The 27,561-nt window shown below is 42.6% G+C and overlaps 3 protein-coding genes across 6 annotated transcripts in view; 2 read left to right on the forward strand and 1 right to left on the reverse strand.

Moving 5' to 3' along the window:
- The window catches only part of LOC120034980 (insulin-like growth factor 2 mRNA-binding protein 1), a 63,116-nt gene extending 57,113 nt beyond the window's left edge, over positions 1–6,003 (forward strand). For all 4 annotated transcript variants that reach the window (XM_038981715.1, XM_038981723.1, XM_038981710.1 and 1 more), the window contains one exon: positions 81–6,003. In XM_038981715.1, the coding sequence (XP_038837643.1) occupies positions 81–245 (165 nt within the window). In that variant the 3' untranslated portion in view covers positions 246–6,003. The remainder of the gene's footprint in view (positions 1–80) is intronic.
- A 4,079-nt stretch (positions 6,004–10,082) lies between these two features.
- On the forward strand, positions 10,083–15,125 carry LOC120044512. Its single transcript, XM_038989168.1, has 9 exons — positions 10,083–10,132; positions 10,367–10,463; positions 10,602–10,728; positions 10,885–11,042; positions 11,248–11,390; positions 11,703–11,874; positions 12,303–12,442; positions 13,089–13,251; positions 13,538–15,125. The coding sequence occupies exons 1-9, from the start codon at positions 10,110–10,112 to the stop codon at positions 13,601–13,603; spliced, it is 1,089 nt and encodes a 362-aa protein (XP_038845096.1). The 5' UTR covers positions 10,083–10,109; the 3' UTR covers positions 13,604–15,125.
- A 3,223-nt stretch (positions 15,126–18,348) lies between these two features.
- Positions 18,349–26,940, reverse strand: LOC120035004 (nuclear receptor subfamily 1 group D member 1-like). The gene is made up of 7 exons (XM_038981744.1): positions 26,416–26,940; positions 22,538–22,816; positions 22,193–22,426; positions 21,418–22,070; positions 21,111–21,296; positions 20,759–20,969; positions 18,349–19,455 (listed from the first exon to the last, which is right to left on the reverse strand). The coding sequence occupies exons 1-7, from the start codon at positions 26,474–26,476 to the stop codon at positions 19,259–19,261; spliced, it is 1,821 nt and encodes a 606-aa protein (XP_038837672.1). The 5' UTR covers positions 26,477–26,940; the 3' UTR covers positions 18,349–19,258.
- Positions 26,941–27,561: the final 621 nt, after the last annotated feature.

The following is a 27,561-nucleotide window of genomic DNA, read 5'->3' on the forward strand; positions in this document are numbered from 1 at the left end:
CCTCATCAATTCCGTCAACAGTTTCTCCAGTACTCTTCAGTCTTCTCACATGCTCACTCATATGTTGTTGTCTCCTGCAGTTGGCCCAAAGGAAGATCAGGGACATTCTTACGCAGGTCAGGCAGCAGCAGAAGGGAGGCATGGGGGAGCGCCAGGGGGAGCGCCAGGGGCCACACCCACAGGTCTTGTCTGAGATGGGGCCCTCCCAGGGACTGGCACAGGAGCCCCGGCCCCAGAGAAAGTGACGGGGCAGAGGGACCTTACCGGACAGACAGACAGAAAAACGAACAGAGGATAGATGAACGGACGTATAAATGAGAGCGACACACGGACCCAGCGATAGACAGGAGAGATGCGAGTCAAACTGAGTCAGAGAGAGGAAACACCTGAGAGAGGACAAAGTTTAGAGAGGAAAAAAAGAGAGGAAAAGTAAACTTAGAGAAAACAGAGACCAGATGCCAGGCCAGAGCGACTGACTGGGAATGGTGAGTTGTTTGGAGGAGGTGGTAGGTAGAGGCGTCCTTGTGTGTTTCAGAGAGGGTCTCTCTCTCTCACACACCAATGGGGGTCATTTGGTTCTCCTCATATGGAGAGCGACTACTTTCCCTGATCACACTTGGATAGGCCAGCCTACTTGATACTAAACCCATACTGAGCTCTTAACCATCTCCAGCCAGTCCTATATTTTAAGGGTGTTTTTTTTAAAGATAAAGATATATGTATAGAAATGTTTATTCAGAGGTATTATTAATAGAATGCAGTGATCGGGAGCCGGGAGAGGGGGCGGGGAAGCCATTGCAGTGGGGGCGGGGTCATGGATTAGGTGACCCTTCGTCAGCCAATGAAAGTTCAGCAGAGGGGCCTCAGTTGTTGACACTGCTCTTTGACTCCTTCGTAAAAATCTAAGAAGAAAAAAAGAAAATATGAGGTTGTAAATAGAATCTTCATGATATGTAATGAAATGCTGCGCTCAATCACCTTGCCTTTTGGGGTCGCCTCGAGACTCAGGTTTGCCTCGTTTCCGAGACACTGTTTGTTCCTGAGGTCCCGATAGGCGTCTGGTGGTAGGAGCAGTGAGAGATCAGTAAGTGCGTGGAGGCCGCGGCTAGTCCTGCAGTTCTATTGCAGAGGCTTAGCTCCGAGACGCGGACGAGAACGACCGTAAACTAGCTAGCCATGCTCGCTGGCGAGCGGCCCACGCCTAAACGGCATATTTTATATATATTATATATATATGATATGTGAGTTAACCCAAGTCCCTCGGGAGAATGAATTGAGGGCAAGGAGAAATACTGTGTAGCAGTCCTGCAATGACTGACAGGCAAGAGGTCTTATTTGATTTTGCTCGTTGCCTTTTTCATGCTCAGACCCAATTTAGACCCAAACCGGTTCTTTGGAACCCCCTGTGTGTTCTGGATTTCGTTTAATTGGATCTACGAAAACGTCAAAAACTAAATCCATTGTTTAATTTGATAGCAAGCAGGATTGGGCCCACACGTACTGAGGTCACAATCGAGTTAGGAGACTAGATGGAATCAAAAACAGTACACACAGCAGTCTTTGAGGACCACGACTGCATGGGTCAGGTGAGTTGATCCACAGTCCTTGCCTTTAGATGGAAAGGTAATAACAGTTAGTGGGGATGGCTTCCTCTCTCTCTCTCCCCCCTCCGCTGAAGGCCTGCTGGTGACGCTTCCAGACCCCACCTAATGAAGGAGGGGTAGAAGCATGGGGCGCTCTCACCGTTACTAGAAAAGATTAGATAAAATGAAATTAAAAATAAAAACCTACCTCAGGGTATTGTTACCTCAGTATTCCTAACTTTTTTTTTTTGCTTGCTGGTGTTTTATATAAAGCTGATAGTCCTGAATATTTTTTATTTTTTTAAGAAAAAATAAATACATTTTTTAGGTTTTGTCTTGTTGCTTTGGTTATTTTTTTCTGTTTTTTTTTGTGTGACTTTTATTTTGAAAATCAGAATGACCCAGAGGTGATGCCCCAGAAGAGAAAGTGAAATTAGCCAACAATGGCGAGGTGATAGAGGACCATGTCATGTGTTGTCATGCCTGCTTTGGGGGCAGCCTCTGGCTCTTCTGAAGTATGATTGGAGCATTCGGTCTTTAAAATCAGAGTATTGGCCAATGGGGAATGGCGCTGTTAGTCAAGAGGGTCTCTGGGCACATGTTGGTCCATACCACACCATGGGTGTGGGTTATGATCAGGCACCGGTAATTATGTTTTTGACATGGTCAAAAGGTTATTTATGATTATATATGTTTGTCATACAAGCTATAATTTGTTATACTGCTGAACTAGAATACTGACAGCATGACAGGACAGGTTTTTGAGGCAGAATTCCCATGATATGACTTTGACCACTGTGTATCCGAGGCCCTCTTGTCTGTTTCATGATGACATCATCTTAATGCGCAGAATGTTTACTTACATGTTGCAGTCCATCTTTAGTGCTGTGCCAGAGAAATGTTGATGGAAGACTGAAGGGCGTTCAATCTGTCCCCTTGCTCTGAAAACACTGAATGTGAATATTTATTAGCTCTGTGCACTGACCAATAAGCCTCAGCCCTAACCACACTCACAGATCTGTGAGTGTGATCGCGTGTGGGTTTGGGTGTGTTAGTGATGTTTTTGTTTATTGGTTTTAAGTGTTACATTTTTTTGCGGGGGAAGTGGTGGGGTGTAAAAAAAAAAGCAGAAAAAAGTAGAAAGAGAACCTATGGACTCGGGTTTGTCTTTCAACAGACAGAGGGGTGTTCAAAAACCTTTTAAAAATGGGAGCAGAAAGCAAGGAAGTTGAAAAAAAGGCATAAAATAAATAGATTCAACCTGTTCATAAGATGTAAAAGGAAACCGATCACCAGACTTTTGTATTTTTGAAATAACTATGGGGGGGGGGGGGGGGGGAATGATGAGAAATGATGGAAAAGTCGAAGAGTAAAACGTGCCAGGTCTCTGATTGACACTGCCAGATAGCATCATTTCCACAGCCTGAGCTATTCACTAAACACATCCAGTAGACTGGCCAGCGGCTTTGAAACATACTTTCTCACCATCGACAGGTGAAAGTCTATTCTACTGTTTATGCTTCCATTTTTTTTCAAGAGACGGCAACTTCTTGTTTCGCCTTGGCAAGAGCTGACCTGACATGTGTAGAGGTCTCCTTGGCAATGAGCATATGACTCCATCATCATGTGGGGTAAATGCTCCTCAGAAGTTTCCGTCTCTTTCCGACCCATAGAGCTCTGTTCACAAACACCAAGACACACTATTTTGGATTATTCAGACTGCAGCCATTTTTATTTTATTTTATTTTTTGTATACAGCAAGCTTTATTTGGACATGACATCTGGTTAAATACTGTTACACTAATTGAATAATGTAAACAACTAAATATTGAAATGACCGAGAACCTCCAGGACTTTTTTAAACTTGATGCAATTTAGTAAGGGAGGTGTAAAAGAGTGACGGGAGATGGGCCAATCTTTTGTGGAAAGCGGGGGAGGGACTCTTATCTACTATGTCAGAGACTGACAGACAAATAGCCTACCCTTGTTTGATGTACAAGAATTGCCTATTTATGTTAGGTCACCGGAAATGCAACGGTACACCATATAGTCCAGTCAAAGTGGATTTAACGTCACACACGTAACCTCCTCCCCTCTAGTCTTCTTTCACTATCTCACCACCCTGGTTTAAGATCCTTCTACTCACACTCTCTTACTACCAGGATTTTATTTGTACTTTTCTGTGCTCCACAGGACTAGGAGGACCTTTTTTTTTTAAATCATTTCATTTTTTGGGAGTTGAGGGGAACTACGGAGTCCTCCACCCTCTCTTACGCTGGCCTCGATTGTGTTCGTTTTCTCACTTCTGTTCAGATGTTTCTAGTTTTATTACATATACTTTTTTCAATTTGTTTCCGTTGCTTTAGTTTGGAAAAATAGTCGATTACCTTTTTTTTTTCTGATCATGTTTTTTAATGCACAGATCTCATAAACAGCTACTAAATAAAGACAAAATACTAACATGTAACGCATTACATGATGTAAGTAATAACTGTGCCAAACAAGTTTTAGTACTCAAAAAGAGAAAGAATAAGAATTTGGTTTTATCTGTTATGGATGACACCTGGTCTGTTCACTGAGTGGCTTAGTCTTCAACTCTCACACTTTGAAGCACTATAACATGAAACCCATGCTCGTTGTCTGTGGCAAAGCGAATGGCTCACTATTGTGTCCACAAACAAAATTCTCGAAATCTCTAAACTGAAGTCCTTTTTTATGCAATTTGAGTGATATGTCGACAAGCTATATTCATGGTCAACATTTGGCATGTGGACTGTTGATTATCCACTTATAAAACAAACCCACAACAATATGACAAAACTATTTTGAAACTTCCCATCAAAGCTTGTAGTTTAGCATTTTGACGACAGATTCAAGCTTTCGTAATGACGGCTATGATTATTGAAACAAAGATGCACACCACAATGTTTTTTCTCCTCATTGGTAGAATCTGGTCTTCACTTAAACGAGACATCATAGATGTGTGCTACAAAGATGAAACAAACCTCACACATAACTCGGTACGCTACCTCAAGACTTAGCCATAAGATTGTTTTTATCAACCAGACAAGAGCAAACAGCGCATGTTACAGTATTTTCTTTCATTCATTCACTTTAATTTATTTTTTAATTTTAATTTTACCTCTACAGCTTTGAGTTGGGACTGTAAAAATAACAATAAATACAGAGGGTGAAGTGGGGTGCAGGAGCAGGGAGGGAGAGGACTATGTGTGGGGAGTGACTGAGTCTATTATGGGCATCCTCTAGTAGGCCTGGGACATGTTGGTTTGAGTGATAAGGGGGCACTGAGGATTGGAAAAAAGTGAATACATGGGAAACTAAACCCTTGAGGCTCTTTTGGTGGAGCAGAGTTGTTCGGTCTCTCTTGAATGAGAACCCGAGGGCCCTGAAATTGCTTCTATCCCTCATTAGATTCACCACACTCTGTGACTGTTCCACATTTCTCCGTGACCCCTTCAGATAACCAGGTCCCCCATAGGCCCTCAACTTGGGGTCCTGAGGCCCAGTGTCCCACCCTCCTCCTCCCACAGTCCTCCTCCAGCTCTGCCCCTCTTCCATCTCTCCCTTTGTTTTCACTTCCTGAATCAAGGGGAACGATACCTGTAACCATGTAAATTCTTTGTTGATCTACCTCTTAGGGAAAAATTGGTAAAAGGTCAAATTAAAAAAGGACACAAAAAAGTTTAACATTTGAAAATACTCAAATAAAAATTAAGTAAATGAATAAATAACTGGGTAGCTGCATCTCCATATACTGTAGTTCATAGTCTATTAAAGGAAAATAAAAAAAATTACTTCTTCCAAAGATGATTTTGTTTTCTCTGTTGTTAGAAGCTGTTTTGAAAGGATTATGAAATGGAAAAATTGAACTTAAGTGTTTGTTTTTCTCAAAAAAACAAGATAAACAAGATTTAATTATCCAATTGCATTTTTGTTCTTCATTAGATGTACGTTTTTAGCCTCAAAATTCTTTCTCTTTTTTTGTTTGATTTATTTTCTGATTGCTTTTTCAAATGACATAGGATTGTATTTCTTGTGTTTGGATGCATTAGGATTCTCTCTCTGTGAACTGCAACATAATAACACTCAGTAAAACCTTTTCAGAGCAGCATGATGTCTTAACGATTAGATTTTTATTTTTTATTTTGAATGATTAATTTGAAAATAAAGGACCTGTTTAGCTGGTCAGTCTCCGGAGGAGCTGGGGGAGGAGGACATGGAGAGAGAGAGGCCCATCTATCGGGCTCTGCTGCCAGCCCTCCTCCACCTCTGGGGCCTTGGCCTTTCAACTTCTGCCCGCCTGATTTCTTTAGTTTTCATCAAGACTTGTTTTAAAACTCCTTGTAAACAAAACAGAGCATAGATATGAATGTGTTATTAAAAGATGAGAAAACCGGAACCCGCTTCTGTCTTGTGTGTTTGCTGTGTTGTCTTTTTTTCTCTATACAGTACCTCCACCACTGCCTTCTTCCCGCACTGTGGTCTTTACAGAAAAATTACGATTTAACCACAAAACTAGAATAACTCATTATATTTCTATGAGTGGAACAACATTTTATTTATTTAACCTTTATTTAACTAGGCAAGTCAGTTAAGAACAAATTCTCCTTTACAATGACGGCCTACCAAAAGGCCTCCTGCGGGGACGGGGGCCTGGGTTTAAAAAAATAAAATAAATACAATATAAATATAGGACAAAAAAACACATTACAACACTACATAAAGAGAGACCTAAGACAACAACATAGTAAGGGAGCAACACATGACAACACAGCATGGTAGCAACACAACATAACAACAACATGGTAGCAACACAACATGGTAGCAGTACAAAACATTGTACAAACATTACTGGGCACAGACAACAGCACAAAGGGCAAGAAGGTAGAGACAACAATACATCACACAAAGCAGCCACAACTGTCAGTAAGATTGTCCATGATTGAGTCTTTGAATGAAGAGATTGAGATAAAACTGTCCAATTTGAGTGTTTGTTACAGCTCGTTCCAGTCGCTAGCTGCAGCGATCTGAAAAGAGGAGCGACCCAGGGACGTGTGTGCTTTGGGGACCTTTAACAGAATGTGACTGGCAGAACGGGTGTTGTATGTGGCGCATGAGGGCTGCAGTAGATACAGTTGAAGTCAGAAGTTTACATACACTTAGGTTGGAGTCATTAAAACTCGTTTTTCAACCACTCCACAAATTTCTTGTTAACAAACTATAGTTTTGGCAAGTTGGTTAGGACATCTACTTTGTGCATGACACAAGTAATTTCTCCAACAATTGTTTACAGACAGATTATTTCACATATAATTCACTGTATCACAATTCCAGTGGGTCAGACGTGTACATACACTAAGTTGACTGTGCCTTTAAACAGCTTGGAAAATTCCAGAAAATGAAGTCATGGCTTTAGAAGCTTCTGATAGACTAATTGACATAATTTGAGTCAATTGGAGTTGTACCTGTGGATGTATTTCAAGGCCTACCTTCAAACTCACTGCCTCTTTGCTTGACATCATGGGAAAATAAAAAGAAATCAGCCAAGAAATTGTAGACCTCCACAAGTCTGGTTCATCCTTGGGAGCAATTTCCAATTGCCTGAAGGGACCATGTTCATCTGTACAAACAATAGTATGCAAGTATAAACACCATGGGACCACGCAGCCCTCATACTGCTCAGGAAGGAGACGCCTTTCGTCTCCTAGAGATGAAGGTACTTTGGTGTGAAAAGTGCATATCAATCCCAGAACAACGGCAAAGGACCTTGTGAAGATGCTGAAGGAAACCAGTACAAAAGTATCTATATCCACAGTTAAACGAGTCCTATATCGACATAACCTGAAAGGCCGCTCAGCAAGGAAGAAACCACTGCTCCAAAACCGCCATAAAAAAGCCAGACTACGGTTTGCAACTGCACATGGGGACAAAGATTGTACTTTTTGGAGAAAATGTCATCTGGTCTGATGAAACAAAAATAGAACTGTTTGGCCATAATGACCATCGTCATGTTTGGAGGAAAAAGGGGGGACGCTTGCAAGCCGAAGAACATCATCTCAACCGTGACACACGGGGGTGGCAGCATCATGTTGTGGGATTGCTTTGCTGCTGGAGTGACAGGTGGACTTCACAAAATAGATGGCATCATGAGGGAGGAAAATTATGTGGATATATTGAAGCAACATCTCAAGACACCAGTCAGGAAGTCAAAGCTTGGTCGCAAATGGGTCTTCCAAATGGACAATGACCCCAAGCATACTTCCAAAGTTGTGGCAAAATGGCTTAAGGACAACAAAGTCAAGGTATTGGAGTGGCCATCGCAAATCCCTGACCTCCTGACCTCAATATTTGTGGACAGAACTGAAAAAGCGTGTGCGAGCAAGGAGGCCTACAAACCTGACTCAGTTACACCAGCTCTGTCAGGAAGAATGGGCCAAAATTCACCCAACTTATTGTGGGAAGCTTGTGGAAGGCTAACCCAAAACATTTGACCCAAGTTAAACAATTTAAAGGCAATGCTAACAAATACTAATTTAGTGTATGTAAACTTCTGACTAACTGGGAATGTGATGAAATAAATAAAAGCTGAAATAAATCACTCTCTACTATTATTCTGACATTTCACAATCTTAAAATAATGGGCTGCTCCTAACTGACCTAAGATGGAATTTTTACTAGGGTTAAATGTCAGGAATTATGAAATTAAAATGTATTTGGCTGAGGTGTATGAAAACTTCCAACTTAAACTGTATCTCAGATAGGGGGGAGTGAGGCCTAAGAGGGTTTTATAAATAAGCATCAACCAGTGGGTCTTGCGACGGGTATACAGAGATGACCAGTTTACAGAGGAGTATAGAGTGCAGTGATGTGTCCTGTAAGGAGCATTGGTGGAACACTATGTATCATATCACATCAAATGTCTCGATCTAGAGTTTGGAATTCCAATCAAAGATATCGATGAAGAGTCTAGGAACTCTATGGCTATTGAACTTTGCTGGAATAACTTAGAAGCAACCTAAAACACTGGTATCAACAAATATACTTATTTAAGCCTATATACTCTCAGCAGGAGTTTACCAAAATGTTTTACTTTCTGAGGCAATGTGATCCTCTGACACATAGAATAATTATATAATGGGTACACACTTGGCTAGGTCAAGGTCCTATAATTATTTTTTTTACAGTCTATGAATTTAGCAGTACCCCCCTCTTATTAAAAAGAATACCCAGCTAGCACATAACGTTCTGAGAACCATGTTTCTTAGAGCTTGGTGAGAGCATGGTTGTTCTATGGTTATTTTGCATACAACCCCACAATTTTCTGGGCACAAGATACCCACATAAGAAACATGGTTCTCAGAATGTTAAGTGGGAATTTCAGTACTTCAGCATAACTTTTTCTGCACGTTTACTCATGGTTGTATTTAAAGTTAATGTTCTCAGAACATTAAGACATTTTTTCATAAAAACCACAAGAAAACATTGGTAACGTTTAAAGAACGTTCTAAGAATGTTATTTAAAAAGCTGTACATTCCGTTCTCAGCTCCAACAAAACTCTCTATCCTCTGTCTTATTAAGTGTGTTTAGGTCCGTTAGCCGAGCACACTAATTGGCAACACCTGATCTTAATGAGTGCTTGTTTCCTTTTAAATGGGGACTGTTAAAATACACATACAATGCTAGTTCCATCCTGGTGGCGCTGTGGACTAATTCCATGGATAGAAAACAGAAGATCATAGGTTAGAGCCTCACTATCTCTGTGCCATAATTTTTTTTAAATATGTTTTTGCATGATTAATGCCTAAGCAAAATAATTTCCATGTGTCCTATTTGTGCTTGGAGTTCAAAACAGTTGACCCAAACTGAGCTAGCAGTGTTATTAAAAGTGTTATTAAAACATTCAGTGAAAGTTAAGGAAGTTATTCTAAAACCTCCAAATAACATTTCCAGCCTCAGAACGTTAATAAAAAAAAACAGGAAAACTTTCAGAAAACCATAGAAAAACATTGTCAGAACCTGCAACCTAAAAATGAACGTTCTTAGAACAAGCTAAATGTTCACTTCCGTTCTCAGAACGTTTAAAACCTTTCAGTTTTACCGGTCAGGAAACGTATGACTTCGTTCCCAGAACCAATGTGAAACCAAACACGTACATTCCCACAACTTCCAAGGAACCAAATGTGCTAGCTTGGTAGTGTCCTGACTGAAATGTCACTAATAATACCTGTTTTAGACCAGCACTGTGGCGTGTATTTATGTCTAAAATAGTTCGGTAGTCAGGAGCCTGTGCTGCTAATAAATACATTTGAAAAAATCTAGGAAAATGAAAAAGCAGACCATTTTTATGCTTTTACATAGATTTTCTTATAAATGTTGCCTTTTATGGTTATGAAAGAAGCCGCTCCCCTTTTCATGACGTAGGGCCTACTTTCAACCTAATTGGACAATAATCTATCCAATCACATTCCACGTTGTACAGCGGCCGCTGAATTTTGAAAAACAAAATGGCTACTGAGGCTGTTCAAGCGTAAGTTCTCTAAGCATTTTTATCAAATTGAATAATCTTATGCGATGTATTTCAACTCTATTCCGTAATATCGTGCCTTTCGTCAAATTATGAATCGCGGTAAGGCTTCTTATAATAGCCTAGTTAATTGTAAATCCCTAAAAATAACTGTCAATATGTGAGTGGCTAGACAAGCAAGCTAGCTGCTAACGTTAGCTAGCTTTTCTTAGTTTGACTCTGAACCATCGTTTTCAGGTTGCTTGAAAGATGCGACCATGTACATTTGGATTTGTACGATATGGCAGAGCACCAGGAGGGTGGAGAAGCGGAGTTGATGGTGCCCTACCTAACTGTGAGTAGGTTAACACCTCACCTACTTTAGACACTTTGAAATGCTTGGCCAAACAACTCGTCAAAATGTTGGAGATGGTCAAATAAAAATATATGCATTGCATTAATTACACTTATAAGTACTATCTGTGTTGTTCAGGAGAGTCGTAGCAAACAGAAGATTTTGGGCAGACAGTTGTTTGTGCTTGATGACATGATGCAGCTTCTGGAGAGACTGGAGACAACTGACCAGCTGTTTAATAATGAATCCTGCCCCCCAAACCCTGGTAACACACAGATACACATCCAACACATAATCAGCAATAATTCCACTCAAGATATCCTTACTTCCATGTTCTCTTAGTACCACTTAATAGTACTCCGAGGGGTCAGGTCTACCCCTTTGGTAGTACTTTTGTAAATGACTAGTCTTCTGTGTACAGGCAATGAGGCTCACAGCTGCTGGAAGGTCCTGAAAAGTGAATATAAAGAGGGAGTCCAGGAGGTGGAGGCACTCATTAGCACCTTACGGGACATGATGGACAAATTGAATCACAAACGGGACAGACTGACAAACCTAGTCACAGCACTAGAAAATAAGGTATACATGCACTTATGATGCATTCTCACGGACACACACACACTTTAGTCTGTACGGTGACTTTCCAATAAAAAAAAAAAAAAGAGAGCAACGGTCCTCTCACAATTTGCAGACTTTCGACGGACATGGTCTTTTGTATGGTTACTTTGTATCAGTCCTGTGCCATGTTTTGGATATGTAAAGTCTTTCCACATCTCTCCCATAGAAAGATCTCAGCCTGCAGATGGGGGAGTCTCTGCAGACAGCCTACAATGCCTTGCGTGTGTGTGAGGGGCAGCTGGCCCAGCTGAGGACGGAGACAGACGCCACACTGGACCGCTCGGCTGACTGGCAGCACCTGAGAGACGCGTGAGTGACAAGCAGCTCTATCCACCAATCATACATCCTTGCAGAGACATGTCCTATTTCTATTCACCCACCTCCGCTAATTTGCCCTGACTTTAGTCTTGAGCTGCCACACTTCCATATTGTTCACTCCGGTATTAGAACTCTCATTCAATGTCCCATTTCATAATGAACGTGAGAAAGACACACATTTAGGTTTTCCCCAGTCTAAAATCAAACCAGAACCCCTAACCTAGTCCCTTGGTAATTCCAAATGAGGGTGGGCACCTGACTGCCCTGCTCCAGTCCATACTCACCTCTGTCTCCTGTCCCCAGCCTGCAGGGCTATGTGGAGGAGACACAGGGGGTGATGCAGTGTAGGCTGCTGTCGGTGGGGTCCTCAGAGCTGTGTGTGGAACTGAGGCCCCGCTCCTGTGGGTCCTCTGGCCAGCTGGAGCCCCTCAGTTTGACTGTCACTTGGAGCCCTGATGACCACTTCCACCTCCAGGTAAACAATACAGCTGACCTCCGACCTGGGTGGTATTCATTAGGAACCAAACAAAATGTGTTGGGACCTTCCTGAATTTCTCCAATACAAACTCTTGTTTTAGTTGCAAAAAGTTTTCAGTTTCGAGTAATCGGTTTCCGTTGCAAAACATTTTGCTACGGTGTGCGACAAATTAATACACTCCTGGTTTGGTTTCTGGTCCTTAGACATATTTTCCTGGTCCGGTTCCATCCTACTGCCTACACCTCTTCTCCTTAGCTCCCCCTGAGACCCTTTGCATTCCTTGTTTCCTATATGGGAATCGTTGTTAGATTTAGCCAAGTAAGATATCTGTCTACATTATCTGTTTTTGGCACCTATTGAGAAAATAACATTTTTTGCCACCGTTAGTCACAACCCCCATTTTGTCCCTCTCTCCCTCCCTCTAGGTGTATCAGGGTACTGCAGGGCTGTTAGAGGTGTCAATGAAGGGTTGCCTTTCTCATCTCAGTGCTGCCTTGCTGGAGGTCATGCAGTGTTACACCAGCCAGGGAGAGATGCTGGCTGAGATCCAGGCCCTGCATTCCAGGTACACACACGCACACAGTGCCTACAAAGATCAGTCAGTGATGATAGAAGCGAGACCCTTGATGTTCAATGATAAAGTGGAATGATGTTTCTTTCTGAGACTGAATCCTGTTGCTGTTTGAATGGCCTTACCACATGATCTGAAACATTAAAAGCAGCCGTCTGACTATATCCCACTGCCTCTCTCTTGGTGAGGGATCATTGAGACACACACACTTACAAAAACCAATGTAAAACAGTTGTATACAGTCGATCAGATCAACAAACTCAAACTGAGCAATTTCTGCAAACTAAAACGTGGAGTAGCACTCAACAACCATAACTTGCTCAGCTACGAACCCATCAAAGATTGTTTTTAATGACCCCCGACAGAATATCTTCAGTATTCTGAACTACTCAGTTCTACTGAAAGTGAGTCGAAGTTGCCAGCAAATATTGAGTACCTTTCCCATGCATTCTCAATCACACTGGAACACTGTTTATGTTCATAATATTGCTTATACTCCAACACTTCTAAGCAAGAATTAGTCTGTGAGAGCTTATTCGTATCTGTGGACATTTTCATATTCCAAACACAATGACACATGATGACGTTTTCATTCTTAAACACCTGTGTTTGACATGGTGTGTATTTCTCCTGTGTGTAGGTTTGCTATAGACTGGCGTCCAGGCCAGAGACTGCTAGTGTTCCTGAAGACTGCCTCTAGTGTGTGTAACCTGGGGGTGGAGGAGGGCTACCCCTCCAGAGGCACAGCTACACTCATCTCTGTACGCAGGGACGGAGAACTGGTCGACAACGCTGTCCTACAGGTAAAACGTTCATCGCCATTACCTGTTTATTGATGTGTTGAGGCCCATTTGAAATGGTATTAGCAAACACCTTTTTAGCAAAGATGGAGCATGGTCCTTGCCCTTCAAGTTATCTACCCTTAAACATGAATTATTTTGTTCTTGAAGTTATTATTTACCCTCTGGGGTCAGTATTCTTTTGGAGATCCCCTTAAAATTTGAAATCCACAGCTACAAATAACCATGTAAGTGGTATTGATTTGTACATTCCATTCCGTTACAATGTGAGGCATGTTTGAATTTGCAGCCTCCCCAGAAGACCCCCTCTCTGACAGAGTGGCTGGAGTTCCTCTCCTCCAGTCCATACGTCTGACCATCCTCTCTATTCTACACAGAGGAAGTGGCTGTTTCTCTCCATGGTCACTAAATGGCGCCCTTGCCTCTCTAATATGTAAATATTAGGAATGTAACAAATTACTTATATTCATTGGTCCAGGTTCATTTTTTTTTTAAAGATACTAGTGCATGGTTCTGCAGGAGACCAAACCAATCCAAATTAAGCGTGCCTCGTTCAGAAAACTTATTCAAATGTTACAATCAACAGTTCGCTGATGTTTTTCACTCATTGTTTTATTCAAAAAATAGCTCTTATGTGTTGTGACTGAGTTAATGCGTCCTCCTGAACTTTTATGCGTGTAACTGCATATGACTGTCAGATAATTGTGAGCACAGTGCAGGAAGAGACAGCTGCATGCGCCAACTAGAGGTAGGCCTATCCCTGTTCTAATAGGCTGTTCTTACATCAGCGCGGCACCTTCAGCATTCAGATGCTTTGAAAATGGCTTTCACAATGTCATCATAGGGTTTATTAGTTGAGTGACAACCAATGTAATTTGCTGGGACATTGTTACCAAATGCTATGTATAATATATATTTTTTTACTGGAGTTGTGTAGTCTACCGGATTGGACACACCACGCATTGAACTGTTGATTGGAGTTATCAATCATTCCGATTTTTAGATTGTTCATGTCACCATAATAAATAGTTTCGGTAGTTTTTCTTTAAACAGTCAGTGTATTTGGTCATTTCTACATGAATTGGGTAATTTCATAAAGGACCTCAGTCATTTTTGAGAGCTGCGCATGGTCACATTCATTGGTCAGAGCAGGATAAGCTCTCCATAAAATTCCAAACTGTCTAAACCATTTGCTTTTGAGACAGTTAAAATCCAACGCTGCATTATATTAAATGTCATGCTAATTTGTAAAGATAAATATTGACATAAAACATGTTGAGCTTGTACTATCTGCAAAAATGAGAAGTTAATGAGTGGGTGATGGTGATTGCAGATTTTAAAAAATTAAAAAGTGGGTGGACAAAAAGCATAAATTGCCCTTACCCCTAATCTGATGATAGTGGGGTGGTAGATGCTCAGTCGGCCCTGTGGCTCAGCTCATGTGCCTATATCATTGATATTGACACACTAACAGAGGGACTCTCAGCTTCTAGAAGTAATCTCAGACAGATCCAGCTCAGATAGGCCCAGCTCCTGAGCTCTAATCATTAGCAGATATTATTTTAAAATGGAAAATGAATGTGTTCATGCAACAACAAAAAATACTATATAGAAACGAATCACATCAATTCATTCCCCTAATCAAACAGAATCATTTAAGACTTAAACACATCGTTCCTGTATCATATCAGAGCCCATGTATCTAGATGCGTATCGAATCATTCATGAAGGGAGAGCTGCACATCCCTAGTAAATATCTCATGACTCTATCTAATGTTGCTCTGTTTTGTCTTCTAGCTGTATCTGTTGTCTTGTCTATGTATTGTTGTAACAATATTACGACTCGCATGTTTAAATAAATAACATACCATTTTGGTGAATGTTTTTGGTTTTCTTCATATTTAGACTTAAAGAAAAGGTGACAAATAAATCACATTGTGATGAATGAAGAGTGCAACTTTTATTTCTTTATCAAAGTTTAGGCTCTTTTAGTCATCAGCACTCCTATAACTACTAGAGTAGTAACTATGTACACTGCATAGATCCTGTGGCTGGGCCTCTGAATTATTTTGCTCCCAGTAGGCGGACAGCATGTGGTTAGATAATCTATGGGTTGACAGACAGCGCCTATGGCTCTGGACAAAGTCAACCCTGAAAGCTGTCAAAAGCCTGAAGAGAAATGGCCTGAGATCTGAGATGGGTCTTCAATGGCTTCCACAAGCAATGTTATATTTCTTTCCACCTGACTTTGTAACTTAACGTTCAAGCTGTTGACAACCTGCTGTCATATTCTTGAAAAGACATGCCCTTTGGTGGTTTGTCTGAGCTACTTGGCACTTCGACTCGAGAGCCTGCTCTCCCTCTCGTTTTTCATGCTGTCACAGTTACCCTCCCTGCTTCATGCTTCGCTCCTCATTCCTCACCTGCTGACTTTCAATTGGCTCCCCGGGATGCAGCAGGCGGGGCCAATGTCGGAGCTGTGAAAAATTGGTTATGTGAACGGTTTGACCCACTTCTGATCCATGCAGCAGCTTCTGCAGTTATTAGGTTACATTCTCCTCTCCTCACTTCGGGGTTGGGTGGGTTGATAATCCTCTTCAGAGAGCAGATTCCACTCCACTGTGGATGCAAGTGAAAGGAATCTTCTTTTTCTGTCTTCAATGTGATGCAGTATTCTCACCAATAAGCATCAGTCGTACTTTGTTTTTGTCCCCAGTAATACCCGTGTCTAGTGACTGGGAGCTCCCTAGCTTTCCCTAGGGCAGTTTTAAACAGACAATTACTTGTTTATATTATAGAGGTGTTTAGCAGTTATAATGCATTCGGATAGTATTCAGACCTCTTGACTTTTTCCAAATTGTTACGTTACAGCCTTGTTCAAAAATGGATAAACAAACATGTTCTTAATCAATCTACACACAATACCCCTTAATGACAAAGCAGAAACAGGTCTTTAGACATTTTTGCAAATGTATTAAAAATAAGTAAACGATACCTTACTTACATTAGTATTCAGACCCTTTGCTATGAGACTCAAAATTGAGCTCAGGTGCATCATGTTTCCATTGATCATCCTTGATGTTTCTACAACTTGATTGGAGTCCACCATTGGTATATTCAGTTGATTTGACATGACTTGGAAAGGCACACCCTTGTCTATATAAGGTCCCACAGTTGACAGTGCATGTCAGAGCAAAAACCAAGCCACGAGGTGGAAGTATTTGTCCTTAGAGCTCCGAGACAGGATTGTGTCAAAGCACAGATCTGAGGAAGGGTACCGAAAAATGTCTGCAGCATTGAAGGTCCCAAAGAACACAGTGGCCTACATCATTCTTAAATGGAAGACTCTTCCTAGAGCTGGCCGCCCTGCCACACTGAGCAATCGGGGGAGAAGGGGCTTGATCAGGGAGGTGTCCAAGAACTCGATGGTCACTCTGACAGGGCTCCGGAGTTCCTCTGTGGAGATCGGAGAACCTTCCAGGACAACCATCTCTGCAGCACTCCACCAATGAGGCCTTTTGGTAGAGTGGCCAGACGGAAGCCAATCCTCAGTACAAGGCACACGACAGCCCACTTGGAGTTTACCTAAAGTCACCCAAAGGACTCTGACCATGGAAAAAAGATTCTCTGGTCTGATGAAACCAAGATTGAACTCTTTGGCCTGAATGCCAAGCGTCATGTCTGGAGGAAACCTCCCACCAACCCTACGGTGAAGCATGGTGGTGGCAGCATCATGCTGTGGGGATATTTTTCAGCTGCAGGGACTGGGAGACTTGTCAGGATCGAGGTAAAGATGAACAGAGCAAAGTACAGAGATCCTTGATGAAAACCTGCTTCAGAGCGCTCAGGACCTCAGACTAGGGCGAATGTTCACTTTCCAACAGGACAGCGACGTAAGCACACAGCCAAGACAACGCAGGAGTGGCTTCGGGACAAGTCTCAATGTCCTTGAGACCCAGCCAGAGCCCGGACTTGAACCTGATCGAACATCTCTGGAGAGACCTGAAAATAGCTGTGCAGCGATGCTCCCCATCCAACATGACAGAGCTTGATAGGATCTTCAGAGAAGAATGGGAGAATCTCCCCAAATACAGGTGTGCCAAGCTTGTAGCAACATACCAAAGAGGCTGTAATCGCTGCCAAAGGTGCTTCAAGAAAGTACTGAGTAAAGGGTCTGAATACTTATGTAAATGTGATATTTCCAGGTTTAAAAATAAATAAAATTGCTAAAAATCTCAACCTGTTTTTCCTTTGTCATTGGGGTATTGTGTGTAGGTTGAGGGGGAAAAAACGATTTGATCAATTTTCGATTAAGGCTGTAACAAAAATGTGGAAAAAGTCAAGGGGTCTGAATACTTTCCAAATGCGCTGTATATACAGTATATTACAAATTGCTCTCATTAATGAGAACCTTGTGTCCATGGAAATGTTCCTACCCATACATAATTATTATTATTTGTCTGCAGGACTGTAGCTCATTGACTTTTGCAAACCAAATCATTGTGTTACATTTGGTATGTTTTTCATCCGGGCACTAGTGTCATACCCTTACTTGGTAACAATTACTTTGCAGATAGCGTTCAACAATTCTGCATTTTGGTTAGCTACAGTATATTTGACTATTGGCTACAATGCAGAACATATACTGTACTTTGTGGTTGTGGTCAAGACGGGATGCGGAAACATAACAGGAACATGAGAAATGTTTTGAGTGGTTTTATAAATGGGGAAGATTTACACTTACTTGTAGTGTGTTCTGTGAAATAATTATAGACAAGACCTTGAGGTACAGCAATAATCTGTTACTATTGAATGGGCTACTGCTTTATCTTGGCCAAGTCGCAGTTGTAAATGAGAACTTGTTCTCAACTGGCCTACCTGGTTTAAATAAAGGTGAAATTTAAAAAAATTACTGTCAGCATGTCCTTTCAAATAAGTTCCTCACAAGGTCAAAGTGGACTGGGTTACTCAAATTTGAAATGTATTCTATAACTAAGACCTAATCCAAGCAAATGTGCAGCCTTGGTCATTGGTCAGTACGAACTGTTATTCCCACTTTAGTGTTGTGTCAACATCCTCAGTGAGTGTTGTGACGTGGGTGACCTGTGGCTTACTGATTACATAGCACAGCCCTCTAAAAGCTAGGTCTCTCTAACCCAGTCAGATGTAGAATAACAAGATCGGTACTACAGAAAAAGATCACACAAAGGAATTCAAATAAGTATTTTTTTGTATAATGCCTTCATTACATAAAACATTTTTGAAATACAGTTCTGGATATTATTTTTTGTACGCATACTCAATTTGTATTTTATACATTTGTACCCACACATTTATAACTATGAGCATTAGAGAATTTAATCTTAACCAAAAAATATATATATTATACACATTTTTCAAACATTTCAAGTAAGCTTATTGATGTTTGTAGCTAGACATTTACAAATTTGTACAAACTCAGTTTGGAGTATGAATAAAGTTTACAACACTGCACATATTTTACTAATTATTTACAGTCATGATAAAACAGAGCAGATGGTTTTAAAATGCATCTAGCAGACTCTTGGAAGGAACCAGGCCTAGCTGGACATGTGGGGTAGTAAAGCCCAATTGCTGCTTTTGGTTCAGCTCAACCGACAAATGGTCTCTGGCCCCTTTAGACCGGCTGGTGTAGAGGGGGCACTTGTTCTGGGCAGTTTTGAGCTGCGACCACCCCAACCTCCAAAAATAATTTATGTAGAGGGCTTTGTCTCCCTAATCTCCATGGGTCTATTGGCCTTACCCCTATCAGTTGTCAGTCACTGTCTTTCGGCCATGTCATTGGCTGATGCACACATCAGTCAACTCGGAGGCGGGTGTCCCTGAAGGGAGTAAGCGAGCAGGTGGAATCAGATCCCCTGTCACCTCCCCCAACTTGCCCCGCAACCTTAGCCGCCCAACCACCACTGTCTGTGAGGTGGAGATGGGCGACGAGTCCAGACGGGTTTTCTTGTCATCAGTGGTGACAGTCTTATACGTCGATGCGGAAGGACAGCAGCTTCTCTGAGTGCATGTTGTTGAGTGTGCGCAGGTCGGGCATCTTGAGCAGCAGCTTGGTGAAGCGAGAGGCGTCGCAGGGGTTGCTCTTGCTGACCAGGGCACGCAACGCTATGATCATAGACTCCTGAAGCAGCTCCACTGAGTTTAGGCTCTCGATGCCTGAGCAATCTGAAAGAGGTCAGAGTAGAAAGAGAGCACCGTTAGACTACTTTACACTTTAGTACAGACCATTACTATGCAATAATAGTGAGTGATTTTTGAAGTTTCAAGTGTCATCGTCAATGTTCCCCATCTTTTTCGGCGCTGAGCAAATTTCAGGTCCGCTGAGCGCAAACTTCAACATTGTGAAAATTCTGTGCAACTTCCAGCTCGCATTTACTGGGAACACTGAGGCCGTATCCGCTTTAAGTAACAGTGTCAGACAGTGGTCAAGTAGGCTACTGTGGCTATTTGATCATAATGTAGGCCTACGAGAATGGCCTCCCATCAAAAACAATGCATTCCATAACATTTTAACATGGAAATGGCTGTTCTATCATTCAGCCTAAAGTAGCAGCCAGTGTGTGGTGTTCAATGTAGGCCTACATGCATTGCTTGACTGAAAATGTTGTGTTGTTTGGTGAAACCACTTTACAAAATATTACAGAGAACCAGACAAATGATGCTACTGCCTATAAGGCTACTTAGCTTATTTAAGACTCTCTCAAAATACAACACTGCTCCTTTAAGACAAAAAAATAATATTTAACTCCCTCTTTAAAGATGTCTAGAAATGTACACGGTTTGTGCTCTTGTAGGAAGCATTCCCTCCTCCATTGCTGAATACATATGATCTATAACTGGGCTAATAACTCCTTAACTATCAAAGGATATGAACAAATGTATACACGTGGCTGCATGCAGCTCTTGCTTTGACCTCAAAACAAGCGCATCTACTCATGACCGCTCATGCTGTAAACACAGTCCAGTTCAAAGTGAATGGCACAGATCCATATATGGCAATGGTCTATTTGTATATAGGCCTACTGCAGCTCTGATTGGTTATGCCACACCGGTCTGTGTAGAGTATGGGCTGAGTTGTGCATGTCAATGCAATATAATCCTACTCCGATGCATTCTGCCTACAACAAAATCTCTTGCATAGTTATTTTTGCATACTAAGTCTTGCATAGTTCGTTTAGTTTCGGTATGTTGCATTTATAATGGCTAATATTGCTTTGATTCCATCACAATTCCCACAGTAAATGGAAACGTTGATAGTGTTAACTAAGGGGGAAAACTCTAGAAAGTTGAGTGAAGTTCAATCTCACGCTTCTCTGCGAGGGCTGTTATTTCTTCTGCGCGGCAGTCCCGTGGGAACGTAGAGGGAACATTGGTCATGGTGATTTACTGGCAGGAGAAGTACAGTACTTGAGCTCTGACTGCTTAGGTAGATTTTAGAGTAATTAATAAGGCTTCTCATTGTTCTTACCTGCAGACACTAGCACTACAGCGGTGAAGAGACCCAGCTCCTCGGCCGTGAGCTCCAGGGAGTTGAGCTTCTCGCTGAATTCAAACATGGTGTCTAGCAGGCCTCCCATGCCCATGCCCTTCAGGGCCTCCAGGCTGTAGGTGGTACCCGAGATGAAGGTGACAGTCTGCTCCTTCACATTGAAGAGGGAGGCAAAGCGCACCATCAAGACCTGTAACAGAAGCAAGGGAAAAGTGAGTGGGTGGTGAGTCATTGTATCTTCTCAATACAGTACAGCTGTGAGTATTTTTGTTTATCACTGTATGACGTTTCTTTGCATATCTGTGTTTGCACACATTTCACGGATGCCTACCTCAAAGGTGCCGGCCTTGAGCAGGGTGACTTGGTCGTTCTCGGAGAGTGCACTGAACCCTGGAATGTGCTTTGCGAACTCCACCACCTCACGCACAGCCGGCGTGAAGCTGAGCGAGAAGTCCTCCCAGATCTCCTGGGTGGTCTTGTTGGGTTCGGCTTGGGGGTACATGTTCATTGGACATGCCTGGAGGACCGAGGAGAACCGTAATCAGCATTTTCCTATATGCTATGACTACTTGCCACTATTATTGACAATCTTTGACATCAAGATCTTTTCTATGTTGCTGTTCTGTTCAGTGACTCACCAGGACAATGTCCTTGTGGGTTTTCCATGGGAAGTTCTGGCCCTGGGGGACGCTGCTAGTCTCAATGCTTTGGTGGCTCCCGAACAGGTTGCTGTTGTGGAACTGCTTGCCGTTGTTCTGGTGATGTCTGTCAGACATGGCCTGGAAGCCATGGTTCTGGAGGGCCACGTTGTTGTTGTGGTAGATTGTGTTGAGGCTGTTCTGGTGGTAGCCAGCAGGACAGTAGTTGGAGCCCCAGTTGTCCATCTCTCCGTTATGCAGTCTCGCGGAATCGCCCAGCTTGTCGTGGGCGTAAACAAAGGTCTCACGGTGCGCCCGGGCAATGGCCGTTATGGTGCAGTCCACCCCAGGGCTGGGGCACAGGGGTGGAGAGCTGGCCAACAGTGGCGGGCTTTGGTTGTATGGTGGGGGCAGAGTGGAAGCAGGGGCTTGTACTGGAGGAGAGGGGGAAGGGGCAAAAGGCAGGGCCTGAGGCTGGGGTGCCACAGTCAGACCCGGGCAGGGAGAAGAGGAAGTGGGAGAAGGGGGAGAGTTGTGAGTCAGGCTGGCCAGCTGGAACTCGTTTTGCATGTTGTTCATGCTGTTCATGGTGCTCTGCATCTCTGCCAGCATGCGCTGCTTCTCACGCTTGGGTATTCTGCCAAAGCGAACAGCTGGGGAGAGAGAAAGAGACATGTGGAGTCAACAGTCCAAACAGGGATGAGAGTGGATTAGAACTATTAAACCTTTTTTGTGGCTGCATGTGTCATGTTTTAGCATGTGAAGCTGTACTTACCATCGCGGGACATGCCCACGGACAGACACTTTTTGAAGCGGCACTGCTGGCAGCGGTTGCGGTTAATCCTCATGATGGTGCAGGTCTCGTTCTTCAGGCACTTTTTGTACTGGATGTTCTGCTGGATACTGCGTCGGAAGAATCCCTTGCAGCCCTCACAGGCATGGACCCCATAGTGGAAGCCTGAGGCGAAGTCTCCACACACTTTACACAGCAGCACCATCCCATTCAGTTCTGTTACAACCATAAAGAGGACTTAAAGCTGTAGTTCCAGGAATGACAGATAGGGGTGCACAATCTGGATTCATATAAAGTATTGGGGTTCTGGTATGGGGGTCTACTCACTGGTAAGGTTTGCCACGGACTTGCTGGGGGAGCAGCGAGAAATGCTGCTGTCATTACGACCCCTAGGCCTCGGGGACCCTCCGGAGCCGGAAGAGGAGTTGCCATCATCACCATTGGAGGAGCTGGAGCTGCCACTGCCGGAGTAGGCATTGGAGAAGCCCTGGGAACCGTTGGGGGAGGGTGGGAAGGAGGCTCCGAAGGAGTTCTCGCTGTACATAGACACTGGGCTGGTGCGGTTCGGTGAGCAGCCACTGGAGCCGATGTAGGAGATTACGCCCCCTGGTGACAAGAGAAAGTAGCGAGAGGACTACTTGTTAGAATGGATGTGTGGTTTAAAAACAGTGAGATATTTTAATTTGTGACATTTAGTGCTCTGTTCTTTGACACTCTATCCATTGGACATCAGTCAACTGCCAGTGAGGACTGATGGAAACTAAAACAGAGGAGGTAAAGAGGAAGAGGGTTCAAGAGAGGACGCCCACTGGTTAGGATTGATATTGCGCCCATTCATGTTCGTTGACAAAAAACGAGGGAGCGGCTGCAACTTTGTATAATTCTGTACATTCCAAATGTTCCCTTAGCTACCCAGGACAATTATGCAAGGAAACTGTGGCAATGTTATGATAACCATAGCAACAGAGTGACTGCGGAGAGTCCAAGAAGACAAGTGGCTGGGGAAAAACACTGTTTTCTAGGAAATGTTGGCAGGAAAGGCTGCCCTGACTGGCTTTCCCTTTATTTTTCTAGTTCAGAGGTGGTCACCACTCTTTCCAAAACAGAGGCCTTGATCACAGAGTACATTTTATAGGAAGCCATAAGGGCAAGATTGACCTGTGTGGGTTGTGCCACGTGAGCAAGCATCACCTACAGAACATTATTTACATTATGGAAGAAGCTATTGCAGCATGGAGAATGAGCACGTTCTTTTTGGATGCTGCCCAATAGCACAGACAGTGCTATTGCTGTTGTGCAGTCTCATTGGCCAGACATAGCCACCCACACGAGTGGATTTAGATACTCTTGCGCTCTCTCTCTCTCTTTGTTGGAACTCTCCTGACAACTTTTACTTGCCCTACTTCCCTTTCTCTCCAACTCTCCCTTTACACTCTCCTTGAAACTGTTATTCTCTCTCCACACCACCTGCCCTCTGTACTCTTTTTTTGCTCATACTCTGTTTCTCTTCTCCCTCTCCCTCTCTCACTTTCATTCTCTTTCTCCCTCCTGCTTGTTCTAATCCAGCGGTCTCAGTTTCTCCCGCTGTGAAGGCTAATTCTCACAAGTTCCGTCCAAGGATCACGTTTCACCACAGCTGGCCACCCACACACCAACTCGTGCCCGGTCGCCGGGGGGTGCCATGCACAAGGCTACCGGGAATGGCTAATCGCTTTTGAAATGCCAAATGGTGTGCCCCGCCCTTTGCCACACACAGCGTCCCTGCTGAAACCCGAACCTACAAAGCATGTGCCCAAGACTTTCTGCACTTCCTGTTGACTCCAATTAACCTGTGCTCTAATACCAGATCAACTGTATTGTGTTGTTGTTAGGAGATAATGTGTTGTTGTTAGGAGATTGTGTTTTTGTGAGGAGATAATGTGTTGTTTTAAGGAGTAATTTGCAGGACATTGTATTGTGTTGTTGAGGCTTTAATTGATGATGCCCTTAAACCGTCTTTATGATTTAATTTCCCTGCATTGATGGCAAGCTGCCCACCTACTGTATGTTTGGGTGTGGCCTATTGAAGGATGGGATCATTGTTTTGTGCTTAACAAAACCAAACTGTATACTTCTGTTCTGTGAGCCTGGCATTTAAAACTGGAGGAATTCCAATTTCCTGATTGAACAAACAGTGAGAGAATGTTTGTCTGTTCTGTTCTTTTTGAGACATTCCAATCTCAGAATCCAGCCAGCCAGGCAGCCCTGGAGGAGAAACATAATTCACTGTGGAATGGAACATAAGGTCTTATAGGGTCACTGGGTCAGGTGTCACCACAACACGTGCACTTCCTTGTCCTGCCTGGTGCTATAGTATTAAGGCTCCTCCCTCTCTCTCCACTGCATGTTTTCACTCCCTTTGCTCTGTCTTCCACCTCCTGACTTTCTATCCCCAAATAATGTATTACCCACAATAACCAATCAGTGAGTGGAAGATAAGATTGCTTTTGTATCAAAATCAATAACTTGCCATGTTAAACCAACACTTGTAAAGTCAACGTGAAATGAAGAAAACACATCAATAGATATAGCTCTGAATATTGAACTAGTCTTAGTGAGTAAACATACATTCAGAGTGAGGTATTTGAAAGAAATGTAATAGTACATCGAAAGCTATGCTTGGGAGAGCCATGGAATGAAAACAGGTTGGACTGCAGATTTGTGTTGCTCGAGGAGCAGCACTAGTGTAGGCTGACTGGAATACATTCTAGTCACGCCCTTACTCAACGTGCGCGCCTCCAACAGCAGGTTATTCAACGAGACTGGCAACCAAAAAAAGAAAAGAAAAGAAGACTGGCAAACTGACAGGCTGTGCAATACACCCTCCATGGAACACGCCAACTGTTTCTAGGACAGCCTCACGTTCCCTCCCGCCTGGCGCTATCCATGGTACCTAATAGACAGTCAATTCCCACAATATACTCCTTAGATAATGTAATTTACAACATACTTGCTGAATATAACTGAAAAGCTTGGCATCTATGTTTTCACTTTGCTATGTTGTAGCTGTACAATATAATTCTATGTATTGAAAATGTATTTTCTCTGAACCTATATTCAAATGAATGAACCTATAAATGCTTTATTAGACATACTATCGCCTTGCCCTAATAATAATATAATAAAGGTAAGCCCATTTATTTTGGACATCTTAGATATCGAAAGGGAATATCCCAATCACCTTGCAAGTATTTGGTTATGCCTGTGTAATTATGTCAGCAACAATAAGTTATGATGCCTTACATAAATGTTCGTGTCCCACGTTTCAATCTAACACGTGACTGGATGATGTCCTGATCGAATCGCAATAATTACACCCGCTAGCTATCCAATAGCAGTGCCCACATGGCATCCAAGACCGCGTCACCCACGGGACTCTGACGAGAAATTATGCAATGAGCTTGCTCTCTATACCAATGGAGATTGGTGGAGAACAGTGAATGAAAACAAAACGCACATGGCTAGCTTGGCGGGCCATGTGAATTGGGAAAAAACATGCGCGGATGTCTGCATCAAAGGGATATCCGTCCACCTTACATGACCTACTTCCACCCGAACTATTTTAGCGCACTGTGTCTCAACCCACGATGTTCTACCTACCACACGTACACCATCAAACAATGTATAGTACTTTAAATATTTCTTTAATGAAATATACAGATAACTTATAGGCTATTACAAACTCCACGTTACAACATTTCTTAATTTGGCTTTTACTGAGGCCAGTAATTCGACCTTGACAATGACAATTATGAAGAACGGTTGGGGTAAAATATATAGGCGACAGTAATGATAATACACAATCATCAGTGAATTCAAAATAAACACTATGAGGGATAGGCCTACTTCAAGCCTCATCAGTCATGGCCTGAGGTTTGGCATGAGGAGAACTGTACAGAGACCCATTGAACTTTCCCCCATCTAGTGTTGCATCACAAGGATGATTCCATCAGCCACGTAAATTCCATATGCAAAAGTGGCTCTACTTAATCGACAGGTGTACATCAATACAATACAACTCATCATTGATTTACGCATTATGGACTGATAAACAACTAAATGTAAAGAGCTTCAACAGACTGCCAACAAGCCAGGTAGCCAAAACAATATGCGTAAAACACATAACCCCATTACACACGCACAACAAAATAATCCTGAATATTTACCTGTATTGTTGTTATTTGTGTCCATTGCTGTTGTTGCCATCCTGAGCTCCAAAACATTCATATAGATATCGGTGAAAATAGAAAACAGTTTAGGAAAGGATAATTTCCCTTCTGGCTAGGTTCTTGGCAAAAAGAAGGTCCTCTTCTATGTTATAACGATGTCATTATGTTCCTCTTTATAATAAAAGCTATATTTGAGTTCGAATACTCATTACAATACTTAGAACCAAGGTTAATAAACTACCAAAGGATGCATCTGCTATCGAGCAAGTTCCCGCGTAATGTGAATCACTTCTCTGTGAGCACTGCCAGCGAAAACAATTACGAAAAGCGTCTATGCTGTCACTGGCTCTATCCGTGGAGGTCTGACCGCAGTTCCCAAGCCGGTCTGGTTTTTCTCAGTCTCCCTCATCCTTAGGAAAGGAACGAGGACGCACTGCATGCCTGCTAGCACGGGGCTGAAAACGGGACCATGTGACCCCCGGGGAGTGCCTCGTGTCCCAGTGACACACTTTTTCTCCGAACACATCAGCTTCTCTTTTAAAACCCCTGCGCACATGGAGATGGTAACTCCTACTAAAATGGCTACGAAAAATGTGGGGAAATAATATTTTAACGCTACCATTTTTAACTATAGGACAGACATATGCACAATATTTAATATAACCAAATGCGCAAAGCCATGGCACAAGTTCCATCCATCATTCAAATGGCGTCTAATTTGGATCTAATTGGACGTGCCATTATATACTGGTTCACAAAGGGCTCCCCTTTTCATGTCTGGTGGGAATGTGGACGTGACCACAGACATTCACTTGATACAATGAAAAGAATAATGAAACCTGTTGTGAAGCGAGAAACATTGCATTTCAAACATCGTAATATGATCAATAACAACGATTAGATTTTATTCAGCTTTTCTGGCAGCATTGCAAGCGATGGGGATGAGGTGAAGGTGGTATAGAATACAAAAATAAAACTGTCCAAATACTCTCCAGAATAATTGCAGACAGTATCATAACACCTTACTTATTACCATTTTATAACCCGTGTTTTTGTAATAGGAAAACTGCAGGATCAAAAGGAACACGATATGCCTGCATATAATGCGCACCATTTCTGCCAGACTGTTTACAGCGCCCCACT

The sequence above is a fragment of the Salvelinus namaycush genome, chromosome 3 (assembly GCF_016432855.1).
Source record: "Salvelinus namaycush isolate Seneca chromosome 3, SaNama_1.0, whole genome shotgun sequence".
Taxonomy (NCBI): Eukaryota; Metazoa; Chordata; class Actinopteri; order Salmoniformes; family Salmonidae; genus Salvelinus; species Salvelinus namaycush.